General features: G+C 42.4%; 1 protein-coding gene across 2 annotated transcripts in view; it reads right to left on the bottom strand.

Moving 5' to 3' along the window:
• RAD18 (RAD18 E3 ubiquitin protein ligase) overlaps window positions 1-24,558 on the bottom strand; it is a 305,725-nt gene that overhangs the window by 206,297 nt on the left and 74,870 nt on the right. For both annotated transcript variants that reach the window (XM_069968715.1, XM_069968716.1), the window contains 2 exons: window positions 23,926-24,242; window positions 22,160-22,259 (listed from right to left, as the gene is read on the bottom strand). In XM_069968715.1, the coding sequence (XP_069824816.1) occupies window positions 22,160-22,259; window positions 23,926-24,242 (417 nt within the window). The remainder of the gene's footprint in view (window positions 1-22,159; window positions 22,260-23,925; window positions 24,243-24,558) is intronic.

The following is a 24,558-nucleotide window of genomic DNA, read 5'->3' on the forward strand; positions in this document are numbered from 1 at the left end:
TACTTGGTTTCGGTGATACAGCAGTAACCACATAGGTAACATCTCTAGAAACTTTAGGATACACACAAAGCGCTTTATTGCATTGCACATTTTGTTATTTTTGATTAACATTTGTAAACTTTTAATGAAAGTTAAATCTAACTCCAGTCAAAACTAGTGCTGACCACAGAGCCCTGGGGTGCAGCACTCCCCTATGTACAATTGGCGTCCACCACTGTTCATCCAGGGCACAAGTATAAAAACTAAAATCTATAAAGCTTAAAATAAAAAGAGCTGTGCAGTGGGCAGCATTTATAAATGGACGAAGGTTGTGATAAGTTATGGTCAGATTTAGGCCTTATTCACACATTCCACAATTACTGAAATTTAGGACCCATTTATTTCTATTGGGCTGTTCTCACTATCCGTTGTTTTAGGGATCTGTAATCAGTTGTTCTTTAAGGCTGGTGCTACATGTACTGTGAACCAAAATCATATTGAAGAGAACCTGAAAAGTTAAGCACATATGTACTGTATTATGTACCATATTTTGACCCTTTTTACACACTTTTATAACCCTGTATAGAGTTAAGTAAAATAGCTGTGGTAAAGGCAATCATTATAGTGATTCATGGGCAGCTTTATAGACAGCAGCCAATCAGAAGAGGCAGCGCTACGGGGAGAGGGCAGGGGCAGTAGCCTGAACCAGTGATGAGACGGAGGCTGTGTATTAGACAACTTCATATTTCGTGCATACTCTGATAGGTCAATATACTAGTCAGTCGCTATAGATTTCTTTAAGACATGCAGCATGTTTCTTTATGTACACTGGCACTGGCATTCATGAACAGTGCCAAACAGTGGCGTCAGAATGAGAAGTGTGTCCTACATGCTGAGCAAGTTACAATATTGCTGTGGGTGCTATATCTTTAGACTGATGTACGCACCAAATGTGATGCTGGCATTGTGCTGGTCATGAGCAGGGGTCACACACTGACACTTGGAGCGTGACAGTCATATACCGTATTTTATTTTTTTTTAAATGAGGGGGAGGGGGGCAAAAAGACAAAAATATCTGCATGTAAGCCTAGCCTCAGAGGTAAATCAGATACTGTATACCTGCCGTGTGTGCAGTCAGCCTCTCTACTGGCCAAAAGATAGTCGTGAAACTTCTGTCTGCACAGCATGATGGATGAAATATAATATCCCACTGACATAAGCGGGAAAATACAAGAGCTACAATCTTAGACTGATTATCACATTGTGAGAAGCCTGCCAGCCCACCAATCTACGTGACAACCCATAATCTTTGAGATATTGCTGTCTGAGAGACAAGGGGATTTCTACATCTAATTACTATGCAGACTAGAGATGAGCGAACCTCGAGCATGCTTGAGACGATCGGAACCCAAACTTTCGGCATTTGATTAGCGGTGGCTGCTGAACTTGGATAAAGCCCTAAGGCTATGTGGAAATCATGGATATAGTCATTGGCTGTATCCATGTTTTCCAGACAACCTTAGAGCTTTATCCAAGTTCAGCAGCCCCAGCTAACCAAATACCGAACGTTCGGGTTCGGATCGACTCGAACCCGGTTCGCTCATCTCTAGTGCAGACACTGAACCAGCAGGAAATCACAAAGAATGATAATAGAATTATAGTTTGCAGAATAAGGTAGTTCTCTGACAGCTCTCGAGTAGTTCTATATTCAGTGAGATGGTCACCTACTGGAAATTTCATGTTTGTTTTTAACAACTTGTCTTTCAAATGATGGTACTTTAAAGTTGTCACATCATAAGTTGAAATGACAAACTGAGGAGCTGGACTTCTTTCTGCCTTAATCTGTGATCTGAGCTTTTATTTAGTGGGTGAAAAATCTATTGGTTGGCACAAAGAACTTTACAGCTGTTACCAAACTGCATTTGACATCCAACATGACAGATAGATTTTTCACAGATCTTGTGGTCTGTGTGTAACAAGGTCTTTTATATTACATAAATGGGGTGACTGCCTGCAATAAGGGTTTCAATCTGTTAATATGGAACATAAAAACCACGAGTGTGCCGGCAGAAGTCATTTCAGTCGGTTTCTGTTCTCAAATTGACTGACACAGCCTTCTCTGCTCCAATAAAAGGGTTCAGTTAGGGAATACACAATAAATTACTCCATCCTGCCATCTCCTGTACATCAAACCGTTGGGTGGGAGTATGGGCCAGACTGAGAAACCGAGCCTACTCCACACTGGCAGCAACTTTCTCTATACTACAACAGACACCTGTAAAAACCTGTTAAGATGGGGTAGCTTAGGGTCCTATTACACAGAGCGATTTTTAACAATTAACGACTAATGATAAATGATTGCAAACAAGATTGTTTACCGTTCACCATATTACACAGAACGATGGTTATTGCGATCGTTACTATGATCATTTATTCCTTCTGATCCCAGCAAAACAACAATGTGAAATTACACTGAATGATTAGTGAACAAATGCGGAACTTGAGCGAACGAATGTGGAATTACAGCGATTAACAATAATTAGGTTCAGATCTAAAACATACGAACGATTTTCTGATCGTTGCCTGCAATTACACAGAACGATTATCGTTTAAGTTCAAACGATACAATGATTTTTCACACGATAATCGTCCTGTGTAATAGAGCCCTAACTTTGTTACTTAATAAGTGGTATAGTTATGACCACTATTAAAACATTAAGATATTTATCCCACATGGTGAACACCTTAAAAGCACACAATGAAAAAATTGTTGTTACGGTGACTTGTCTTCTACTAAAAATGAAATGAAAAATAGTAGAGCCTGCCTGTAATAAGCTTCTGGTGGAGACATTGTTATCTTACAAAGGGGCTATACATTGTTTAAGCCTAAAACATATAAACATAACAAGCAAGTAGTAGCTTACCCCTCCCATCCTGCACTGATCCTCCATTCCGGCCTCTGTCAGCTCCCTGGAGATACGGCCCATAACATCGGACACTGCTGATCAGCTGCGGCACTCATATGAAGCAAGACAATAGTGCCAACTGGAGCCAGAATGGAGGATGGATGCGGGATGGATGGGCAGAGTTACCACTTGCTTGGTATTTAAAAATTTTGGGACCCTTCTGAAATATTTCTTTAAAAGACTGAAAGCCCCTTTACATTTTGCATCCCACAGTACAATACTGATGAAACTATGTTGAGTGATACACAATGTGAAAAGGCAGCTGGCAGCAGCACAATGTAATACATCAGGTTCAGATGCTCCGGCTGTAAGTGTGCTAATAAGGAATACGCAAGATATAAGCAACATATAAAAGTACACCCCCTGGGCTCCGCTCATGCCAGTCTTCTGCAGGAAGGACCAAGCCTGGCACTTCCACAATGTAAATTTTTTTTCTGCTGAACTTGGAGGAAATTAACTACTGGAAGATCTGCATATATATGACAGCGTAACCTTCTTAGTGCCGTGAAAAATAAATAGATATTAGCCAAACAATGCATGCATGCAAAGTATCGCAGACCCTGTCGTACACTCCAAATGTTCCTATTCATTTTGGATATTTAATCAACACATTACTCCTAGGTAACTGCAGACAATAATGGCACTAAGCGCAGCGATGGGAGGAAGCAGAATGGGCTTTACAATTACATTTCAGAAACATTTATTCCTTATTCAACCAGGAGTTTAAAAGGTGTGCTTCCATTAACGGAGTGGAGAACAGAAGTATAAAAAAATTTTTTAGACACGGCAGCACCACCTGCAGCACAATGGCCACCACTGCACTTGGATGAATTTAAAGCTGAAGAGGAGCAAATCAAACATTCAATGTCCAAGCTTTACTACCTCCAGTTCATTTTTTGTATTTTCTTTTGTGGCCAAAACTGTGAGTGGATCCGCATCAAGAAGTGGAAAAACAAATATATAAAAGCTTTCAATCATTCCTCTTCTCCCTCAGAGAACTAGTGGGCATGTCCTCCTGATCAGCATTTATAAAGACCGAATAATGCAAAAAGCTCAACCTGTCCTCCTACAGTCTTAAAGTGTCACTGTCGTGAATTTTTTTTTTGCAGAAATCAATAGTCCAGGCGATTTTAAGAAACTTTGTAATTGGGTTTATTATCCGAAAAATGCATTTTTATCATGAAAAAGCAGTTTGAAGCTCTCCCCCCTGTCTTCATTGTTCTCCTATGGAGAGAGCTAAAGAAAAGACCAAAACAGGACAACAAAGAGTTAATCTACAAATCCCTCACAGGATATCTTCTGTGACAGTCACCAGTGACCTGTCTGAGCTCGGATTACAGCTGTCACCCAGCTCCGTGCCTGTAATCCTCTGTTATCTGCTTTCTGCTGCCGGCTAACTCCCTCCTTCCTCCTCCCCCCTCCCCTCTCCCTAGAGCAGACAGGGGACGTCTCCTGCAACAAGTCACAATTTTCAGATTTTTCAGAGTGGATGAAAAAGAGGAAGGAGGGGGGGACCTCGGAAAAGGCTTTTTACATGCAGATAATGGCAGATTTGGCTAATAAACCCAATTACAAAGTTTCTTAAAATCGCCTGGACTATTGATTTCTGCAAAAAAAAAAAAAAATACGACAGTGACTCTTTAATTTAGAAGGTGGCCACATAAGGCAGAAGGTAATTCTCCTGATTCTTTCCATTCTGCAGTTAGGCCAGGGTTACACTTTGACTTTTTCTAGGTCTGCAAGATTAATTTTAACTATTGAACAGCAGCTGCAATCCGCAAATATTGCTTTGGACTATGGCAGTAGTTCGATTTTGTGGCTACGAGTAGTCGCAGTATAGCTTCCTTACTGGAAGGTACATATTTTCATTATATATATATATATAATTTTTTTTCACTACTCTACATCTACTATCCTGCTGGAACTGAAGCAAAATAGAAGACAATTGACCGGGCCAGGACAGAGCTGGGGCCTATAGCTGGGTATGAAGAATAAGAGGGATAAACTTAGTATATGGAAACACAATGTGGTGGCAATCTAATGCAGTCATGTTTGCACGGTATGTTAGCAGTATTAGAAAACAGTGTGTTGGTGTTTTTAGAGGCTAAGGCTAATCTACATACATATGTCACTGCGCAGAATTTATATTTATTAGTTGTGATAGCGATTTAAGCAATGAAAAACATTTTTTAATAATGTCCAAGTTGTCATCAATATCTATTAAGGCACGCAATGATCATCTTTTAAAAGTTCGCTTTAACAATCAAAATGAGTGATTATCTGTCTGTGTAATACCACCCAAAGATCAAATAAAAAATTGTTCATCAACATGTTGAAAAATTGTTGGTAGTTCGCATACCTTTTTGTGTTATTGGTCTTTTGCAGATAAAACATGTTGTGTGGGTCGTCCTGAGGAACTATTAGCGACCATATAACGGTGTAAAAACGATCTTTAATAACATTAATCGGTGAATGTAATAACCTCCAAAACCTACAAAATCACTAGTTATCAACCGTTACAGCGAATCATTAAACGATAATCGCTATGCGTAATATGGCCTTTAGTAATGTGTGTGGGACAATAAGTGGCGAGTGAATTTTAGTTAGGCGAATATCTGCCACATGTAAAAGACAGTTATTGGCAGACAGATAAGCAAGGAGTCAGTCATTCATCAACCAACCGCGCAGTTTGTGAGGCACTAATATCTGTGCTTCCAACAATAAAGTGGAGGGCTACATAAACACTCCAGCAGAAGTGTATACACCCCTTCACTTTAAAGGGTGCTCCGGGCAAACTTCAAAAACCAGGCAGTGCAGGGGGGTTGTGGTAACATAATCAAGTGATACTTACCTCTCCTAACACTCCTAAAGCACAGTTCCGCCACTCATGGTCACCCACTGGTCTCTTGCATCTACCACTCCTGTAACACAGCTCAGAAATGCCCCCTTATCCAATCAGTAACCAAGGCAGAAAACCTCTGCAGTCACTGACCGGACACACACAACGCAGAAACCGGGAGATGCGGGAGACTGAGCAGTGGCACTGGGACGGGTAAGTATAACTTAACTTATGTTCCCATCACCGCCTGCCCTCCATGGTTTTTTAAATTTGCCTGGATTATCCCTTAGGGAAACTAACAGCAGGTTAGAGTCTTCTAACCCATAGTACAGAGGACACTAAGGCTGGGTTAACACTGCGTTTTTGCAATCCGTTTTTTTCATCCGTTTTTTGCAAAAAATGGATGAAAAAAACGGATGCATTTGTGTGCATCCATTTTGATCCGTTTTTCCAATGACTTCCATGGTAAAAAAAAAAACGGATCAAAACGGAGCCGTTTTTTTTAACGGACACAAAAGTAGTGTTTTTGTGTCCGTCAAAAAAAACTGATCGTTTTTTTTTTTACAATGGAAGTCAATAGAAAAAACGGGTCAAAACGGATGCACACAAATGCATCAGTTTTTTTCATCCGTTTTTTGCAAAAAACGGATGAAAAAAAACGATTGCAAAAACGCAGTGTGAACCCAGCCTAAGAACGAAGACTGATGGGTTGGCGTGGCTGATCAGTGCACTAAGGACGGTAGCCCTACCCATAGTGCACCAAATCACCTAATTTACATATTAAACTAATAAAAATGGCACTGAAAACGTAGGTAGGATAACTAGCATCCTCGTCGCTATAGTAAGATAACAGCAGGTTAGTCTTCTGACAGCTAGTGAGTGTGTATGGGCACCTTTTCCTGGAGGAATATTAAAAGCTTGGTACCTCGGAAAGTGTGAACTGTAAATACAGTGCTGGACATAAAAAGGTGACCGTTAGACATTTGTACGGAAAGCAAAACTGATAACGTGTACTGTGACCCACCTATTACAAGATTGCCTTTGCAAAATTATACTTCGTATTCCCACCATGGTTTGACTCTATGATCCTTTTGTGTGTGTTTGTGTGTACTCCTGCAACAACAATGAAATACATTAACTAGTTTGACAGGGAGCATATCCACCTGGAAGCCAGGAAGATATTACAGGAGGGGTAGGAAACTGCCTTTAAGTGGTCACGTGATTTTCAGTAGACTGCATGATCACAATTACCCAAAATAACAGGATACATAACAAACCACTTCTGGAAACATTTTATACATACATGTGATGTGTTTAGTGCCAGTGTCAGGCAGTCTGCCACTACAGGCAGGGTCATGAGGCACAAAAATAACATGCTCAGATAGGAGATTTATTGGAGCCACAATGTGCGGCCGCACCATAAAAGAAGAAAATATTACCACTTCCTATAAGGGTAAGGTTGAGGCTATTAAAAGATTTTCCAAGGCAAACTAAAGGTGGCATCAGAGGGACTGTTAGGGGTCAGGGGATGTGGAGGATACAAGAAATTTCATGATCAATCATTTTCAGCAAATAAATCTCAGAACTGGTGTTCTAGACTGAAAACAAGAATAATGGCAAAATACCAAACTGTCTGGAACCTTTTTACTGGATTCAATTTATTGTGGGAATAACATACATAAGATAGAGCTTATCGTGGGAGACAGAAGGGCGTGGAAATGAAATGTTAGGATAAGATTACCCTCCCTTTAAACAATACAACCTTCATGACAAATTGCTAAACATAATGGTTATCCTCCAATATGTCTGTGTGAAGGATCCCTTCATCACAAAACGCCAGCACTAAAATATATATCCTCAACCATTATACAAAACAAAAAACATACAGTCCTGTAGCTGGTGCAAAAGTAAAATTCTCATGTGTGGTGACATCCAAAGCTCTGGCTGTCCAGGCATGAGGAGGATTGTAGTTTTGCAACAGCAGGAGGGCCACAAGTTTGAGACCTGTGATCTAGAATAGATGTATGTTCAATTTACAGTAGTGGCTTCTCTATAATGGCAGACCTATCTATCACCCAGCTTTCTCAGAACCACTTTCGAAGCTTTTAAAAAAACTAGACCAAAGGGGAAAACTCCAATTTCAAAGGTAAGTGTTTGCATTTTAAATTGCAAATAAGAAACCATAATAAAAGTAAATTTTGCGCAGCTTAGAGAACACTCTTATGAGATGGTTACAGACTATTACAGTCTAGGAGCCGGATTTACTGCTGGAATAATTAAGGCAACGTCTTGCCATAGTCACCCCATACACATCAATTTCCTACACTTGTAGGCTGCATGTGTGCTTTACCGAGAATTGTCTGGCCTCCCATTTCTCAATTCATGGAATTGATCAGCCTTCTCTAGCGCCAATGGCAAAACATGCAGGGACAGAGGATGAAAGCATTTATGAGGAAAGCTTCCTATATCTCAGCTTCTATTTCAACACTAAGAATGAGATAATACTTTTTAAAAAGGGAAAATTCACTAAATCGAAATATACAAGTTTGTAATAACACCTAATTATATTAGGTTGGTTGTCATTGGGACAAAACTAGTTACATAAAGAGAAGCTTTAAGGGTGGGATCACACATGCAGGATCTGCAGCACATTTGAAGCTGCAGATTTGCTTTGAATCTGCAACTTCAAATCTGCTGCACAGGGCTGTGGAGTCGGTAAGCCGCAGCTCCGACTCCAACTCAGACTCCTGAATTTTATCAGGACCGACTCAGACTCCCACTCCTTCATAAATGGCCGCCAGTCATATACCAGGGGAGTTATTTATCACACTGGCTCAGCAGCTTTTCCCTAATGTCTTACATGATCCTGGGGCGACTTATGGGGGAATAAAGGAATACTGTATATAAAGCAGATTCTCCTGTGTGTGCAGTGGATGCAGCCAGTCTCCAGCCTCCATGTCCTGAACAACTCACAACTGGAATAAATGGAGCAGGTGATTTTTTCCTGCTGACAATCTTCTATGTTTCTAACTAAATATTCACCAGAGGTCACACAGTTATATAGAAGGTCACTGTGGGGGCACGCAATAGCACACACACACAGCCTGCTGCAGCCATAGCATACACACACACCCACACAGCCTGCTGCAGCCATAGTACACACACACAGCCTACTGTAGTCATAGCACACACACAGCCTACTGCAGCCATAGCACACACACACAGCCTACTGCAGCCATAGCACACACACACAGCCTACTGCAGCCATAGCACACACACACAGCCTACTGCAGCCATAGCACAAGCACCCCCCCCCCCAGAGGTTACTGCTACACTACTTATGTCTTCTCCTCCTCCTCTAAATTACACAGGATATCTTCATATGACACTGCTGCTCATATACAGTCATCCAGCATCCAGGAAGAGAACAGCACAGATCTCCCCCCCCACACACACACAATGGACTCTTCCAGCTCAGAAAAAAACTGCCAAATAGTGACCGACAACTTTTCCATGACCACCCTTATCTAATAGGGCCAGTGTCCTATCACTGATATATCTCCCGGCCACCCTTATGTAATACGGCCAGTGTCTTATGAGAATGTTGCTCATAATATATATTCATGAGCAAAACTTGTAAAATTCATATCAAAATTCAATTCAAAATTTTTTAAAGATTTTTTTTAAGCTTGAGTCGGAACATTTTTTTTCCAACTCCGACTCCAGCCAAAGCTAGATCCGACTCAGACTCCACGACTCTGACTCCACAGCCATGCTGCTGCAGATCCTATAGGTGTGAACCCCCTCTAAAGGGGCATTTCTTCCAGGGCACTCAAGACTGCTCAGCAAATTACTTCAGAATGGGCACCACTGTGGCCAGTGATTAGTTGGGGAGCAGAAGGGGGGAGTCATGTGCCATTGAGTGAAATTTCATGGCCGCAAAATTAAAGGGAAACCCCAACATTTTTTTCTTCAAATAAACTGGTACCAGAAAGTTACATAGATTTGTAAATAACGTCTATTTATAAATCTCCTGTATTCCAGTACTTATCAGCTGCTGTAGGTCTTGCAGGAAGTGGTGCATTCTTTCTAGTTTGACATGGTGCCCATGGTGCCCTCTGCTACCATCCCTGTCCGAGACAGGAACTGTACAAAGCAATACAGGTTTTTTATGGGGATTTACTATTGATATGGACAGAGGAGGAAGCAGAGAGCACAATCTCAGACTGTAAGTAAACACCACTTTCTGCAGGACATACAGTACAGCAGCTGTTAAGTACTGAAAGAATTGAGATTTTGATTAAATTGAAGTCATTTACAAATCTGTATTACTTTCATGCTACTAGTTGATTAAATAAAATTCACCGGAGTTTTCCTTTAAATGCAAGGTTTTTTTGCATTTTGCAATATATATTGTTTGAAGATTTCTGCTCTTAATTTCTAAACAAAAAAAAAGTAAAAGCTGGATTTCTTCTGTAAAAAATACAAAATGGGATTTTTTTCTTTTGAAGCTGAAAATGCTGTGTGTGAAAATGCTGTGTGTGTCACAAAGAGTCTAGGAGCTTCCAATATCAAGGAGAAACAGACCTTCACTGACCCTTTCATTTTAGCAACTGGTTGAAGTCCCGCTGTCTATATATCTGACACGTTTCTATGACATATCAAAAGTATAGTGGAAGTGGAGTTACATTCTGGGCAGCCCCACAATGCAATGTACTATGTTTTTGTTTTTTATGTTGGTATCTGCAGTGAAATCTATTTATATCTACGATAACATAAAAGGGAAAAGATGGATGTCTGTGGGCAACCTTCTTGCACCTTGTGCCCACGGTAATAACTCTTCCCAGGCGTCTGCCAACAATCCTAACAGTTATCTCTCTATCTCCTTCCATTTTCTCACTGCCATTTTGTTTCTCATAGACCAAACATGTATAAACCAGAAGACATCTCAGTAGTAAAGAGAGATCAAACATTTTAGTAAGTGCTTTCTGTGACACTGAATATCAACATGAGAGCTGCCATTAACTTATGGAATGGGATTGCTCTTTGTCTCACTTAAAACTCCTGGAAATGTTTATATTTATAGATAATACAATGTTTCCCAGCTGCCAGACTGTGCAGAGAAATGACTGGAAACAAGGAGTGTTTTACTCTGTTATAGCACTGTCTGCTAGAGCTCCCGGCCTGCTGTAGTTACACAACATACAGCCCACTGGTTGCAGATCTCTGTACTACAAAGACGATGGGCAGAGGAGAACTAAAGTATATAACACAGTGACACCGCTGCAGGTATGCAGGGTCCTAAGGCTTTATGGGGCCCATAATGGAGGATCTCCATGAATTTTACATTGTTGCCAAGGAACTTCACATTACAGCTCTGCACATACAAAGAGACAATATCAAAAACAGTTACAATTGTTGGTTCAAAAGCTTTATTCTTGGCTTTTGGTCTTTATTTGGGTGTCGCATGTAGATGCGCTGCAGCTTTATGGATTTTAGTGCTTTGGATCATTGCTTGTTTTTATTTTGCATAATAATTTCTGAAATGTACTACCATCACCATCCTCTCCTGTATCATTCCCTCTCACTATCTTCCATACCTGGCCCCATTCATTGTCACTAGCCACTTTATACTACTACAGTCGCACAGTCGCCTGACTGGAACTTTTGTTAAGCCTATTAAATGCATTGTTGTCAGACGCATATTGCCCGATGTAAACAGCTGATGGGCTGCATATACAATGCAATGATAGTTGGTGCAGCCCAGCCACACGATTGGTTGTGCTAACTGAAGACACAGCAAATGAGAACAGATCCAAGAGTTTGGTGCCTGCTTGCTGCCGTCTGACCATAGATTTTGCACCAGTTCACTGCACAGAACTTAACACTTACTTTGGGGGGAGGCCCTCATGTATTTAAATAAGGCACATGGTTTTTCTAAACCCCAAATTCTAACATTGTGATGAGTGACTGAGGTGAAAGCAAATCTGTCCTCTTCCAATCGGCTCTGAAATGTAACGCATAAGACAAGGCATTTTGGATTGTCATCTGGTTTCTCCACCTGAAGATGTGATCTGTGTGGCTTAAAACACTAATGTTTTCGTAAATTATCATACTGTGGCTTATGGCACTTCCATCCTGATCAGCCTGGTAGACTTTTTAGGATGACACTCTGCACTGTTCAAATCCTGTTCACTGTCTTTTCCAAAGTCTTTGGGCGGCCCAGACTTTTCCCACAAAAAACAAACTCAACGTGAAATGCAGTTTCTATTCAGAAGAAATTTACCAAAGTTGTACAGTTTGGATCAAAACAGACCTCATATTCTTGCAAAGTCCAACACGCAAAAATATTTTTCTTGCTGTAATGTTGCCATAAGAGATGCGCGAATTTACAGTAATAAGAAAGAGAAGTGCTTCGTTATCTCTGCCATCCGCTTATCAGCTGGCTGCCTTATAACTCACTGCTGCTCCATCACGAGTGCTAGGAAAAGCAGGATCCCTTCCTGGGAAACTGGGAGAAGTTTCCCAGAACTAAATCCAGCTTTTCTTAGAACCCGGAGAGGAGCAGCAGGTAGAGGCAGTGAGTTATAAGGCAGCCAGCTGATGAGTGGATGGCAGAGATAAAGCAATTTGCTTCATTATTACGGTAAATTTGCTCATGTCTAGTTGCCATCTTATGGCCCACTAAGGACATTTCACATTTGGCTTTTTGAAAATGAAAGCTGCTTTGTGTTTGGTTGGTAAGAGCAGCTGAGCCTGATGTTATATTACCTTCAAGCCTTTACTTCTGCACCATCCTGTTTGATCACCCTGTACTAGCTTTCTATAAAAGAAATAGCACTAACAACAAAGATATACACTAATAATCGTATAACCAGAACCTGAAATATACTACATCAGAGCTGCTGGAAACAACCACAACAAGCTCTTAATGGCATCAATATTACCGTAGCCCAAAGAGACCTGAAATAGCCTATTAATGTTAATTTGTTCTTGGTTAAAAGATGTGTACCTTTGCAACAAATAGTGCTAAATTATGTATACATTATTTTTAATAGTCTATTATTCCTGTCTCAGGCCTTCAACGTCTGCTGTAATAGTGATATATGGTCATTACACTAAACCATATTTATCTCAGGGGTTCCCATAGAGTGCGATTATACTGAAGATAATCACATGCTCAATGTATAATTAATGACTCATATTACACAAGTATTTTCTAACTGTCCTCCCACAATGCAATGCAACATAGCATCGCTCCAGAAAACCCTCCATGGGTACGAGCAGGGTTTATCTAGAGGTTCCTGGATCGTACACATGGCTGATACTGACAAAACCAGAACAGAAAGACGAAGGGGTTGCATAGTACTAAATACTAATGCATTATTCAGGATCTGTGGAAAGCTAGGTGATGCTCTGAGTAGTGCTGTAAATATAATAATATAAAAGTTAGCAATCTTGCCAATGCTTTTAACAAAATTGCTTAATTTTGCATTTTTGCCCTGTAATATGTATTTTATTCCCTAGTGACCATAACAATCACTTAAAACAGGTCATTTTTGACCACTAAAGTTGAGAGAAGCATGATTGGTAATTTGGTAATGTTTTCCTATGGAAAGAACATTAAAAGATTGGGGACTATTAGATAAAAATTTCCTACATGGTCAACTTCATTTTATACAATCAACAAGTTGGTCTTTGGTTGGCAATAATATTAGTGGGCTTTCATTTCACGCCAGTGAACAATCATTTTAATTTAAAGTGACTCTGTACCCACAATCTGTCCCCCCAAAACCGCTTGTACCTTCAGATAGCTGCTTTTAATCCAAGATCTGTCCTGGGGTCCGTTCGGCAGGTGATGCAGTTATTGTCATAAAAACAACTTTTAATCCTACAGCGCTGTGTCTAACGGCCGGCGCTTACATTAGTATATGCATTAGGCTGGCACATTTTCTCCTTCCCTCCTCCTCACCCTCCTCATCATTAGGAATACTCCAGGCAGATTGCTTCCTATTCCCCAGCTTTGTGCATAACGAACATGGGCTGGATCATTAATACACCTGTGCAAAGCTGAAACAGCAGTAAATGTTTCTGGATCATTCCTAATGCTGAGGAGGGTGGAAAGGAGGGAAGAAGAGGGGTGCCAGCCTAATGCATATACAAATGTAAGCCCCGGCCGTTAAACACAGCGCCGTTAAACACAGTAGGATTAAACGTTTTTAAAACAATAACTGCATCACCTGCCGAACGGAGCCCAGGACAGATCTTGGATTAAAAGTAGCTATCCGAAGGTACAAGCGGTTAGGGGGGTCAGATTGTGGGTACAGTGTCGCTTTGAACTGTCCATTTTTATCAACTTTAAGGCCTCATTCACACATTTAGTGATTTTTCTGGGTCGCAAAACCTTTCACTGTTTTTCTCCGTGATCTGTGGAAAATCAAATATTTGCATCTGTAACTGCATCAGTTTCCATAAAATATGAATAGTACTAGTTTGCATAGATTTGATCTGTGTTTTTGCAGGCATCATAAATGTGACATCCATGACGTCCGTAAAAACACAGATCCCATAGACTTCTATTGGTAATCCGTACCGCAATCACAATCCACACTAGGACATGTCTTTTTTTTTTTTACGGAACAGATTACAGATTAAAGGGGCTATCCAGCGCTACAAAAACATGGCCACTTTTGCCCCACTCTTGTCGCCAGCTCTGGTGTGGTTTGCAATTAAAGGAGTAGTGAGGCGTTTCAAAATTATTCACTAAACACACATTACAAAGTTATACAACTTTGTAATGTATGTTATGTTAGTGAATGGCCCCCTTCCCCGTGTCCCCCCCCCATGCTAGACTCTGAAGTGTGATGGACTATACTCACCTGATTCGTGTCGACCCCTGTCTGCCATATTGGGACAATATCATCTTTGGGAGGCCGGCCGAACCGCTCCAGCCATCCCTCATGCCGGCCCCCCATGCCGTGTCATTAGCTGCTCAGCCAATTGCAGCTGAGCATCTGATGACGCGGCAGAGGGGGGCCGGCATGAGGGACGGATGGAGCAGTCCGGCCGGCTTCCCGAAGATGACATCATTGTCCCAAGATGGTGGACGGGGGTCAACACGAATCAGGTGAGTATAGTCCATCACAATTCCGGGTCTAGCGTGGGGGGGGGGGGGGGGGAACACGGGGAAGGGGGCCATTCACTAACATAACATACATTACAAAGTTGTATAACTTTGTAATGTGTGTTTAGTGAATAATTTTGTAAAGTGGCACTACCCCTTTAAGCTCCATTTACTTTCAAACCCCATCCAAACTAGAGACAAGAGTGGGGCAAAAGTGGCCATGTTTTTGTAGCACTGGATAGCCCCTTTAACAAGGACTGTGTGAATAGCACAATATAAATCAATGTGCTCTAAGTCGAACTATTGATTACACATCTGCAATTATGGACAACTTTACGGGACGTATGAATAAGGCCTAACTGTATGATACAGGTACCTCTGAGGGTTAAAGTTTACTATATCATTGTAAGGGGCCCGAGTCAGGTGGGAAATCTGACTAACAATAACTCTGACAATGTATCTTAGCGATCAAAGCATCAACTAGACATTTGCTTTAAGATTCACACTATAAACGCTGATCTTCATTAGACATTGGAATAATTACATATGCTCCTTGCAAGATGGATGAGCAATGCATGCTCTGTAAGCACTAGATACATCCATAAAAAACAGACAAGGCTTATTGATCCCATGTAAGTAACAAACACCCCTCTTTAGTTCTAGTTTACCAGGATCAGCGTTCAGAAGCTTAGGGCCCTATTCCACCGGACGATTATCGTTCGCATAATCGTTAACGGTTAACGATCTCAAACGACAGCTATTGCGAAAGACCTGAAAACGTTCACTCATTTCCATGGAACGATAATCGTTACTTATGGTGATATTTGCAATCGTTTTTTCTTCGCTATTGTGTTCATATCTACTGCGAACGACGTCTTATTCAATGCGAACGATTTGCGAACATTTTGCGAACGAGCAACGATAAAAATAGGTCCAGGGCTTATAAAGCGATCAACGATTTCTCGTTCGGTCGTTAATCGTTAACTGCATTTCAACCGAACGATTATCGTTTAGATTAGAACGATTTAACGATAATCTGAACAATAATCGGCCGGTGGAATAGGGCCCTTAGACTATTGAGATGAGCGAACTTGCAGAAATTCAGCCTTGTATCCATGTTTTCCAGGCAGGTGTGAACCCAAAGTTTCTGCAAATTCGCTCACTTCTATTAGACTATTTAAAATTTCCCCCCTGAAATGATTTCCTAAATCTGTGAAGATTTTCCATGAATCTTTAGAAACTATCGGCCACCAGACGGCAAGAGAGGTTCTGCAGTTACCTGTATGAGCAATCAAACAAGTGTAGTAGGGCCTTAGCCAGATACCTCAACCCTCAAACCTCCTCCACATGTCCCAGCCCTGCGGCTTTCAAGCAGCGACATTATCCACAGCCCACATAAAATTGCTAATGTGTTTGGTATCCAAACATCACTTCATGTTAATTGGAATGTGGGCACTTTTGGGTGTGCCCGCGCTCCAATTAACTATAGAACACAATGTCAAGTACATCATGGAGCCGTACTTTACATTGAGAGCATGGGCTATCTTGTGCAGCCGCTGTTCACTGAGCAGCAGCCACACAAAATAGACACGTGAGTTTTCTGTGCGGCCACAGTTTATACAGAGTGTTATTTATTGAAAAAAATAGTGTGTGAACATGACCTTAGGGCCCTATTCCACCAACAGATCTGACGACAGATTATCTGCCAAAGATTTGAAGCCAAACCCAGGAGTGGATTTGAAAAGAGGAGAAATCTCAGTCTTTCCTTTATCACCTGTTCTCTGATTATAGTCTGTTCCTGGGTTTGGCTTCAAATCTTTGGCAGATAATCTGTCGTCAGATCTGTTGGTGGAATAGGGCCTTTACATGGCTGAATTTCCTTCCAGGATCCTTGGCCTCTCTCAAAAAGGGTGTATTGCAACATTTCTTGGTTATCCCCAGACATTGGAAGAAATGTGTATCCATGCAGGACTTATCCATGAGTAGCTCAATGAGCTCAACTCTACCTGCTGTTATGAGGAATTGATAGCGGATGATCATGGCCATAATAAAAAATTCGTAAAGATAAAGAGTGTCCGGATCCTATCTATGGACTATCCAAGATTACACATAACAGGGTCGCTAGTTCACAGCATATGCAGTTTTCATTGTTTTCTTATTCTAATGCCTTTTTAGAGAAATACTGTCATGAGAAGAAAATGATTTGACCAATGATCACAATTGAAGTATTTTATGGAGCTTTGAAGTCTTCAGGCTGTGTTGCAAATGTGGCATTTTTACAGCATTTTGACCACTTTTTTTTCTGGTGGTTGAAGTGCTGGTCACATAACCCAGCTACAGTTATGAAACATATGGATGCAGCAGAGCTGGAATGAAACAGATGCCACTGTAGGAATAGCTGTGATGAATGTGCATTCTTTCCCCAAAAACCCCCTATTTGCATTTTGACTGCTCTCCCCAGGTGTAAAGGGTACATTTTACATCTTTCATTACTTATTTTATATCACACCTCATGGTGCTTGTTCTGATAAAAAGTCGTTTTTATCTCCTGTGGATTGGTATATGTGGGCAGGGCCTCACGGCTTATGTGCAACATCATCCCGCCCCTAGCACCACTTAGCCCCGCCCCCATCCATGACGCCACCGCCGCATAGGCCCCCTCAGCGGCCATTGATGTGGGACAATCTAGGGGGGTGGGGCCTAGAGCTTTAGGCTGGCCCTTCCAATGACTGCTGAGGGGACTGGGCCTATGCGGCGATGACATCACGGATGGGGTGGGGCTAAGTGGCACTAGGGGCGGAGCAATGGGGCAGAGCAATGGGCATAAGCCACAAGGCCCCGCCCACATATACCAATCCACAGCTGATAAAAACTACTTTTTACCAGAACAAGCACCATGAGGTATAATATAAAAAGTAATGAAAGCTGTAACATTTACCCTTTACACCTGTGGAGAGCAGCCAAAATGCAAATAGGGGGTAACAGTGTCACTTTAAGAAATGAAAACCGCTCTTCCAACCACAAAATATGAATCCCCAGTTAGTGCCCTAAAATATAACAAGGATTTACAAAAGTACATTTACCAAAAAAAAACAAAAAAACAACAACACCCCAGAGGAGGTGAATGACCGTGAATAAACAATGGTTTTTACATATGCGATAACAAGAGATAAAAAACTGGTAACAGAGCGGATTGAGAGGGTGACGTCTGTACCAAGGAGGCAGATGGCTGTGTACACTGTGAAAATTTCAGCTGTACCACAGGGACTGACTATTTATATGTTCTGTGAGGCAGCTTAGAAGCCATATAAAATCCCATTAGAAAAATGTGTCTGGCTTGAGGAGAAGCAGGATGCAGTAATATACCAATCCCATGATAAAAACTCTTCCGTGGCCTAAGGCCAGGACACTGTGAAATTAAAAGCACCGTTGCACGAAAATGGACAGGGAGGGGGTGAGGACGTAGCATCCCAGAGCTCCTGCAGCTTAAGGGAATCAACTTATTAGATTACCCTGTAAATGTATTTCTTTAAACAGCCATTAAAATTCAATGGTTAAAGAAAAAACTGTCACTTCCAATCAACATACCAAACTACACACAATGATGTATTGCACTTGGCTCATACACAGCACAAGTAGTCAAAAAGGCACATCTGGGGCAGTACAGTGCCTCTCCCACTCACTTTATATCTCCCCCTTTCTCTGTGATTGACAATCAGGGCACGAATAGACCATGCAGACTTAGGGGCCATTCACACATCTGCAACATGCTGTTCATGCAGAGACAGAATTCAGCGGACCGGACCTCAAAGCTCCTGGCATCAGAACTCATTATAATGAGCGAAGCTCCGAAACTATTTAAATATTTGCGGTACTGTACCAACACGCTCTGAGCCCGAGGACTGGTCTGCAGAATACTGTCTATGAACAGAAAGTATTTTGCAGACGTGTGAATAGCGTCCGCGTCATCAGCCGCTGAGCCGCGATTGGCCGAGCACAGTTATGCTCAGCCAATCGCGGCTGAGCAGCGGATGACGCGGCCGGCACTCGGGAAGATCGAAGGTGTTCGGGCCGGCCGGTCGAAGATGACGTTTGGCACAAGATGGCGGACGCGTGTCGGCACGGATCAGGTATGTATAAAGCACTACACTTCCGGGTACACGGGTGGGGGTGGTGGGACACGGGGAAGGGGGCCATTCACAGACATAACATACATTAAAAAGTTGTATAACTTTGTAATGTGTGTTATTCTGTGAATAATTTTTTACCGCCGCACTACCCCTTTAAATTCAGGTAGTATGTAGATATTGATATGGATGCAGCTGATAAAAAGGGACAAGTAGTCATCAGAATCTCCGAGCAGTGCTGTACCAAGGCCTGGGCCTTTCTGATCTAAGAATTGTATACACATTTTTTTCAAGAACTCTTTGGACGTACGTTCACATGCAGCAGATTTGTTACATAAAGTTTAGCCACACAAAACAAATTCCCTTTCCTGAGGGGGTTTGTTTCTGCACACATCTGTCTGTAAGATAGTGGTAGAAATTACTGCAAAAAAATCTGGTGTGCATGTGTTAAGTCTGCTATGAAAACTTTTTAGTAGCTATAAAGATAGCACTAGGGATATTAAGACTTCATTGGGAAATACTAGGACCATTGCTTTTTTCCTTTCTTACAATGTAAAAGAAACAGAAAGAAGAAAAATAAACTGTGCAAGAAAATGACCCTAAAAAAAGGCATGGCGATAAACAGGAAAACAAACTGCAGCTTTATTTAGCAACAAAAAAATATTTCCTCCTCACAAATAAAAACTGTTATCAAACTAAAATGTTACGGTATGGAATCAGCAAGCGGCATGGTGCCAAGGTCATGCAGCCTGCGAGAGAGGCCATTCTCTGATGGAAGCAAGGCTTTAATCCACATCCCGCTGCAGCCCATACAAACCTGATTGTGCAGCAACTAGTCAGCGGCACAGAGACCCACAATGCTGCGAGCCAGGGACAAAGGCTCCAGGCACCAGCTGTTCTGCAAAAAGATGACTAGGGACTGCAAACTGACCAGCGATTACACGACTGACCTCCCTGTTTTAAAAGAAAAAGAAAACACTACCAATCTACAGCAACAAGGCAGAAAAGGTACTAAGGCCATAAATGTATTAAAAGCTGCTGGCCCCTCTCTCCACCCACATAGAACCTGCCAAGGCTATCAAAAATTGTCACTCCTCATCCGCATCAGAGGAGCAGAGATAGAGCAGCATCCATGTGTATCATGCACAGGCATCATCATACTGCGTCTGTACCATAAATACATAAGCAGCATCATACCCCAACTGTACCATACATAGGCAGTGCCATGCCCCATCTGTACCATACATACACAGGCAGTGTGATCCCCCATCTGTACCATACACAGGCAGTGTGAACCCCCATCTGTACCATATATAGGCAGTGTGAGTCCCCCATCTGTACCATACAGAGGCAGTGTGATTCCCCCCATCTGTACCATACACAGGCAGTGTAATTCCCAATCTGTACCATATATAGGCAGTGTGATTCCCCCATCTGTACCATACACAGGAAGTGTGATCCCCCCATCTGTACCATACACAGGCAGTGTGATCCCCCATCTGTACCATACACAGGCAGTGTGATCCCCCATCTGTACCATATATAGGCAGTGTGAGTCCCCCATCTGTACCATACAGAGGCAGTGTGATTCCCCCCATCTGTACCATACACAGGCAGTGTAATTCCCAATCTGTACCATATATAGGCAGTGTGATTCCCCCATCTGTACCATACACAGGAAGTGTGATCCCCCCATCTGTACCATACACAGGCAGTGTGATCCCCCATCTGTACCATACACAGGCAGTGTGATCCCCCATCTGTACCATATATAGGCAGTGTGATTCCCCCATCTGTACCATACACAGGAAGTGTGATCCCCCCATCTGTACCATACATACACAGGCAGTGTGATCCCCCCATCTGTACCATACATACACAGGCAGTGTGATCCCCCATCTGTACCATACACAGGCAGTGTGAGCCCCTATCTGTACCATACACAGGCAGTGTGAACCCCCATCTGTACCATATATAGGCAGTGTGAGTCCCCCATCTGTACCATACAGAGGCAGTGTGATCCCCCATATGTACCATACACAGGCAGTGTGATTCCCCCCATCTGTACCATACACAGGCAGTGTAATTCCCCATCTGTACCATACACAGGCAGTGTGTGATCCCCTATCTGTACCATACACAGGCAGTGTGTGATCCCCCATCTGTACCATACACAGGCAGTGAATGATCCCCCATCTGTACTATATATAGGCAGTGTGATTCCCCCATCTGTACCATAGACAGGAAGTGTGATCCCCCCATCTGTACCATACACAGGCAGTGTGATCCCCCATCTGTACCATACACAGGCAGTGTGATCCCCCATCTATACCATATATAGGCAGTGTGATTCCCCCATCTGTACCATACACAGGAAGTGTGATCCCCCCATCTGTACCATACACAGGCAGTGTGATCCCCTATCTGTACCATACACAGGCAGTGTGATCCCCCATCTGTACCATACACAGGCAGTGTGTGATCCCCCATCTGTACCATACACAGGCAGTGTAATTCCCCATCTGTACCATACACAGGCAGTGTAGTTGACATGACAGTTTTAAAGCATACATATTACTCATCTCAAAAGCATAAAAGAAAAACACAGGAGGCATCATAAATTACCAAAGCACGTTCTAAAGGTAGTTCTTAAAATTCAGGTTAAGGAATATGGTGAATCGGCTTTAAATGGCTACAGAACCAATATGTAATATGCCCAGTAGAATAAGAACTCTATTACACCAACAGATTATCTGACAGATTTTTTTTTTAAGGCAAAGCCAGGAATGGATTTGAAAAGAGGAGAAATCGCAGTCTTTCCTTTAACTGTTCTCTGTTTATAGTCCATTTCAGGCTTTGGCTCAAAAAAATCTGTCAGATAATCTGCTTGTGCAATAGGGCCTGACACAAGCCCACAATATACTGCCCATGCACAGACAGTATACTACGGTCCTGTCAGTATAGTAGCGCAAATATTTAAACCGTTTTGGAGCTCCCGTCATAATGAATGTGAATGCTGATGCCGGGAGTTCCGAGGTCCGGTCCGCAGTATACTGTCTGCACGAATCGCATATTGTGGCACGCATCTAAGCCTTTAGTGTATATGTATAGTAGTCACCCTTACCTGCGCAGGCTTTCTTTTTTCTCATCCCTGGTAAGGCAGCTGTCCAAGTGATTGTTGATGTATTGCTCCAAGATGCCGACCCCGCACACTGGGCATTCCACTGAAGGAGAACAGATAAAATTAAAGCAATATATTTACTCTGTCCATTAGGGAATAACTTGAATGCATAGCCAGGTAGCTCCAGCTGCAACACTGCTAACAGAAAGATCTTGGCCTGTGTGGTCTGGGGTTGCCCGTGAAAAAGCAGCAACACCTGGGAAGGGAACATGGTAGGCAAGATAAAAAAGGAGAGATGGGTAAGGGGCCTATTCCACGGAGTGATAATCGGTCCGGTTCGGGCGATTATCGCTCCGTGGAATAGAGACAACGATCAGCCGATAATCATGTCATCGGCTGATCGTTTATTTAGGTGCAAACCTAAAATCATTGGGCACCGACCATGCAACGCTACGTGGAATAGCGGTGCGTGGTCGGTGCCCGATGATTTAAAAACAGCATACTTTACCTACCCAGGCTGCCGGTCTTCTCCTGCACTCCTTTTCCTCGGGTCCTGCGCATTAGCAGCAGCTTCAGAGCGGCCTGTCTGAGCTGACAGACCGCTCAGCCAATCACTGGCCAGGACCGCCGCGGCCTGTGATTGGCTGAACCGTCTGTAGCTCAGATAGGCAGCTCCGAAGCTGCTGCTGTGTGCGGAACCCGGGGAGAAGGAGCGCAGGAGAAGAGTGGCAGCCTGGATAGGTAAAGTATGATGTTTAAACAAGGGCTGCAAGGACATCGGTAACGATGTCCCAGCATCCCTGGCTAAACGATAATCGGGCCGTGGAACAGGCCCAGTAAACGATCGGCGCTCGTTTACATTGTTGATTGGGCCCCCATTGGCTCGTGGAATAGGACCCTAAGAGACAAAACACTTTCTTTGGAGAGCATGTAGGAGGAACTTCATGTGGATGGAGAGGGACATAAAGCAGTGGGAGGAAACTGGAGCAGCTTCGGTGGACTGGAGGCTCTGGGAGGATGTAACTTTTAATGGATTGAGAACCTATTCTATTATCCGGAGTTCCTACAGAGAGCCAAAAGAAATCAGCAGAGCTGACTGGAGCATCACGTTACACACTGGTGTTCTGCAACTGGTGGCTTCCCTGGTGTTCTAATAGCTTGGCTAGCCCAGGTACCTGTTGCCTTCCAACAAGTGTTTTGGAAAACTATAAATCCCTGCATGCACTCACTGAATGCTAGCGCTGGTCACAGTTTTCTTAAAATCTTGTGAATCCTATTGGGTTGGGGTTAGTGACATGGCTCAACTAAATAAAACAGATGTGGCACTCACAGCACACTGTGGTTTCTACCTTTATTGATTTTGTAATCTTAAAAAGTTCCGAGGTATGGCATCAGTTTGCATCACCTGGGTCTGTAGAATCTTTGCCACATTCTAAAAAATGGTTTGCTATAACAGCAAGCATTCACTTTAAAATGTTTTGTTCTGCATTTTCTTAAGACATATTGCGTTGAGATTTCTGTCCTGTGTCTTGGAGGTCTTCCTTTACCCATGTGTTGCCTTTCATAACTTTTCCTTTAATTTCTACTTGCAACTAATTTATGCTTGCAACAAACAGTTGACTGGGTACAACCAGTATCTTTCCACACAGTACCACACGCAACCTGATGAGTAAACAGAAGCTAACTGAGAAAAGGTGACAACATTGTACCAATAGTGGACACTATAAAAAAATAATCTCTCTTTCAGGAGGTCACCTTAAAGGACTTACCTTTAACTTTTGCCAGGGATGTAGATGGGGTACTTAGAACAGACTCTTCCTCTGATGTTTGACCCATTACTTCAGGTTCCTGTTTGATTTTTCTAGCAGAACCCAAAGGAGATAACAGTTCACCATCCACTGCATCATTTGTGGAGGATCTACGGGATATTTTTGGACTTTTTACTAGGAAAGTGTCCATAGATTTGTTCTCTTTCTTTACGTCTTTCCCGTCTAAGCCTTGTCTTTTATTTAAAGCCAGCTTGCCGGTAGAAGGATCTTGCACAGTCTGTGGTGAGGTGACCAGGAAAGACTGAGAAAAATACTTCCTAAGAAACAACACATGAGTTTACATGGTTAGATAGTGAAAGAACAAATATATTTAAAGCTTGTAATTAGTGATAAGTGAATTTGCAGTAGGAACAAAGCGAAACACTTCATTCCTACCGGCATTGTGCTCATCAGTCTGCTCCGCTCTGTGTCACTCCTGCCTAGGTGCTAGTAAAAAAGATGGGTCCCTTCCTGGGAAACTTCTCCCTGTTTCCCAGGATTGGATCCATCTTTTTTTCCCCCAACACCTGAGGAGAAGCTGCACAAAGCAGAGCTCACTTCAAAGCCCCACAGCCCGGTGAGTGGAATACAAAT

Source organism: Dendropsophus ebraccatus, chromosome 4 (genome assembly GCF_027789765.1).
Source record: "Dendropsophus ebraccatus isolate aDenEbr1 chromosome 4, aDenEbr1.pat, whole genome shotgun sequence".
Classification (NCBI taxonomy): Eukaryota; Metazoa; Chordata; class Amphibia; order Anura; family Hylidae; genus Dendropsophus; species Dendropsophus ebraccatus.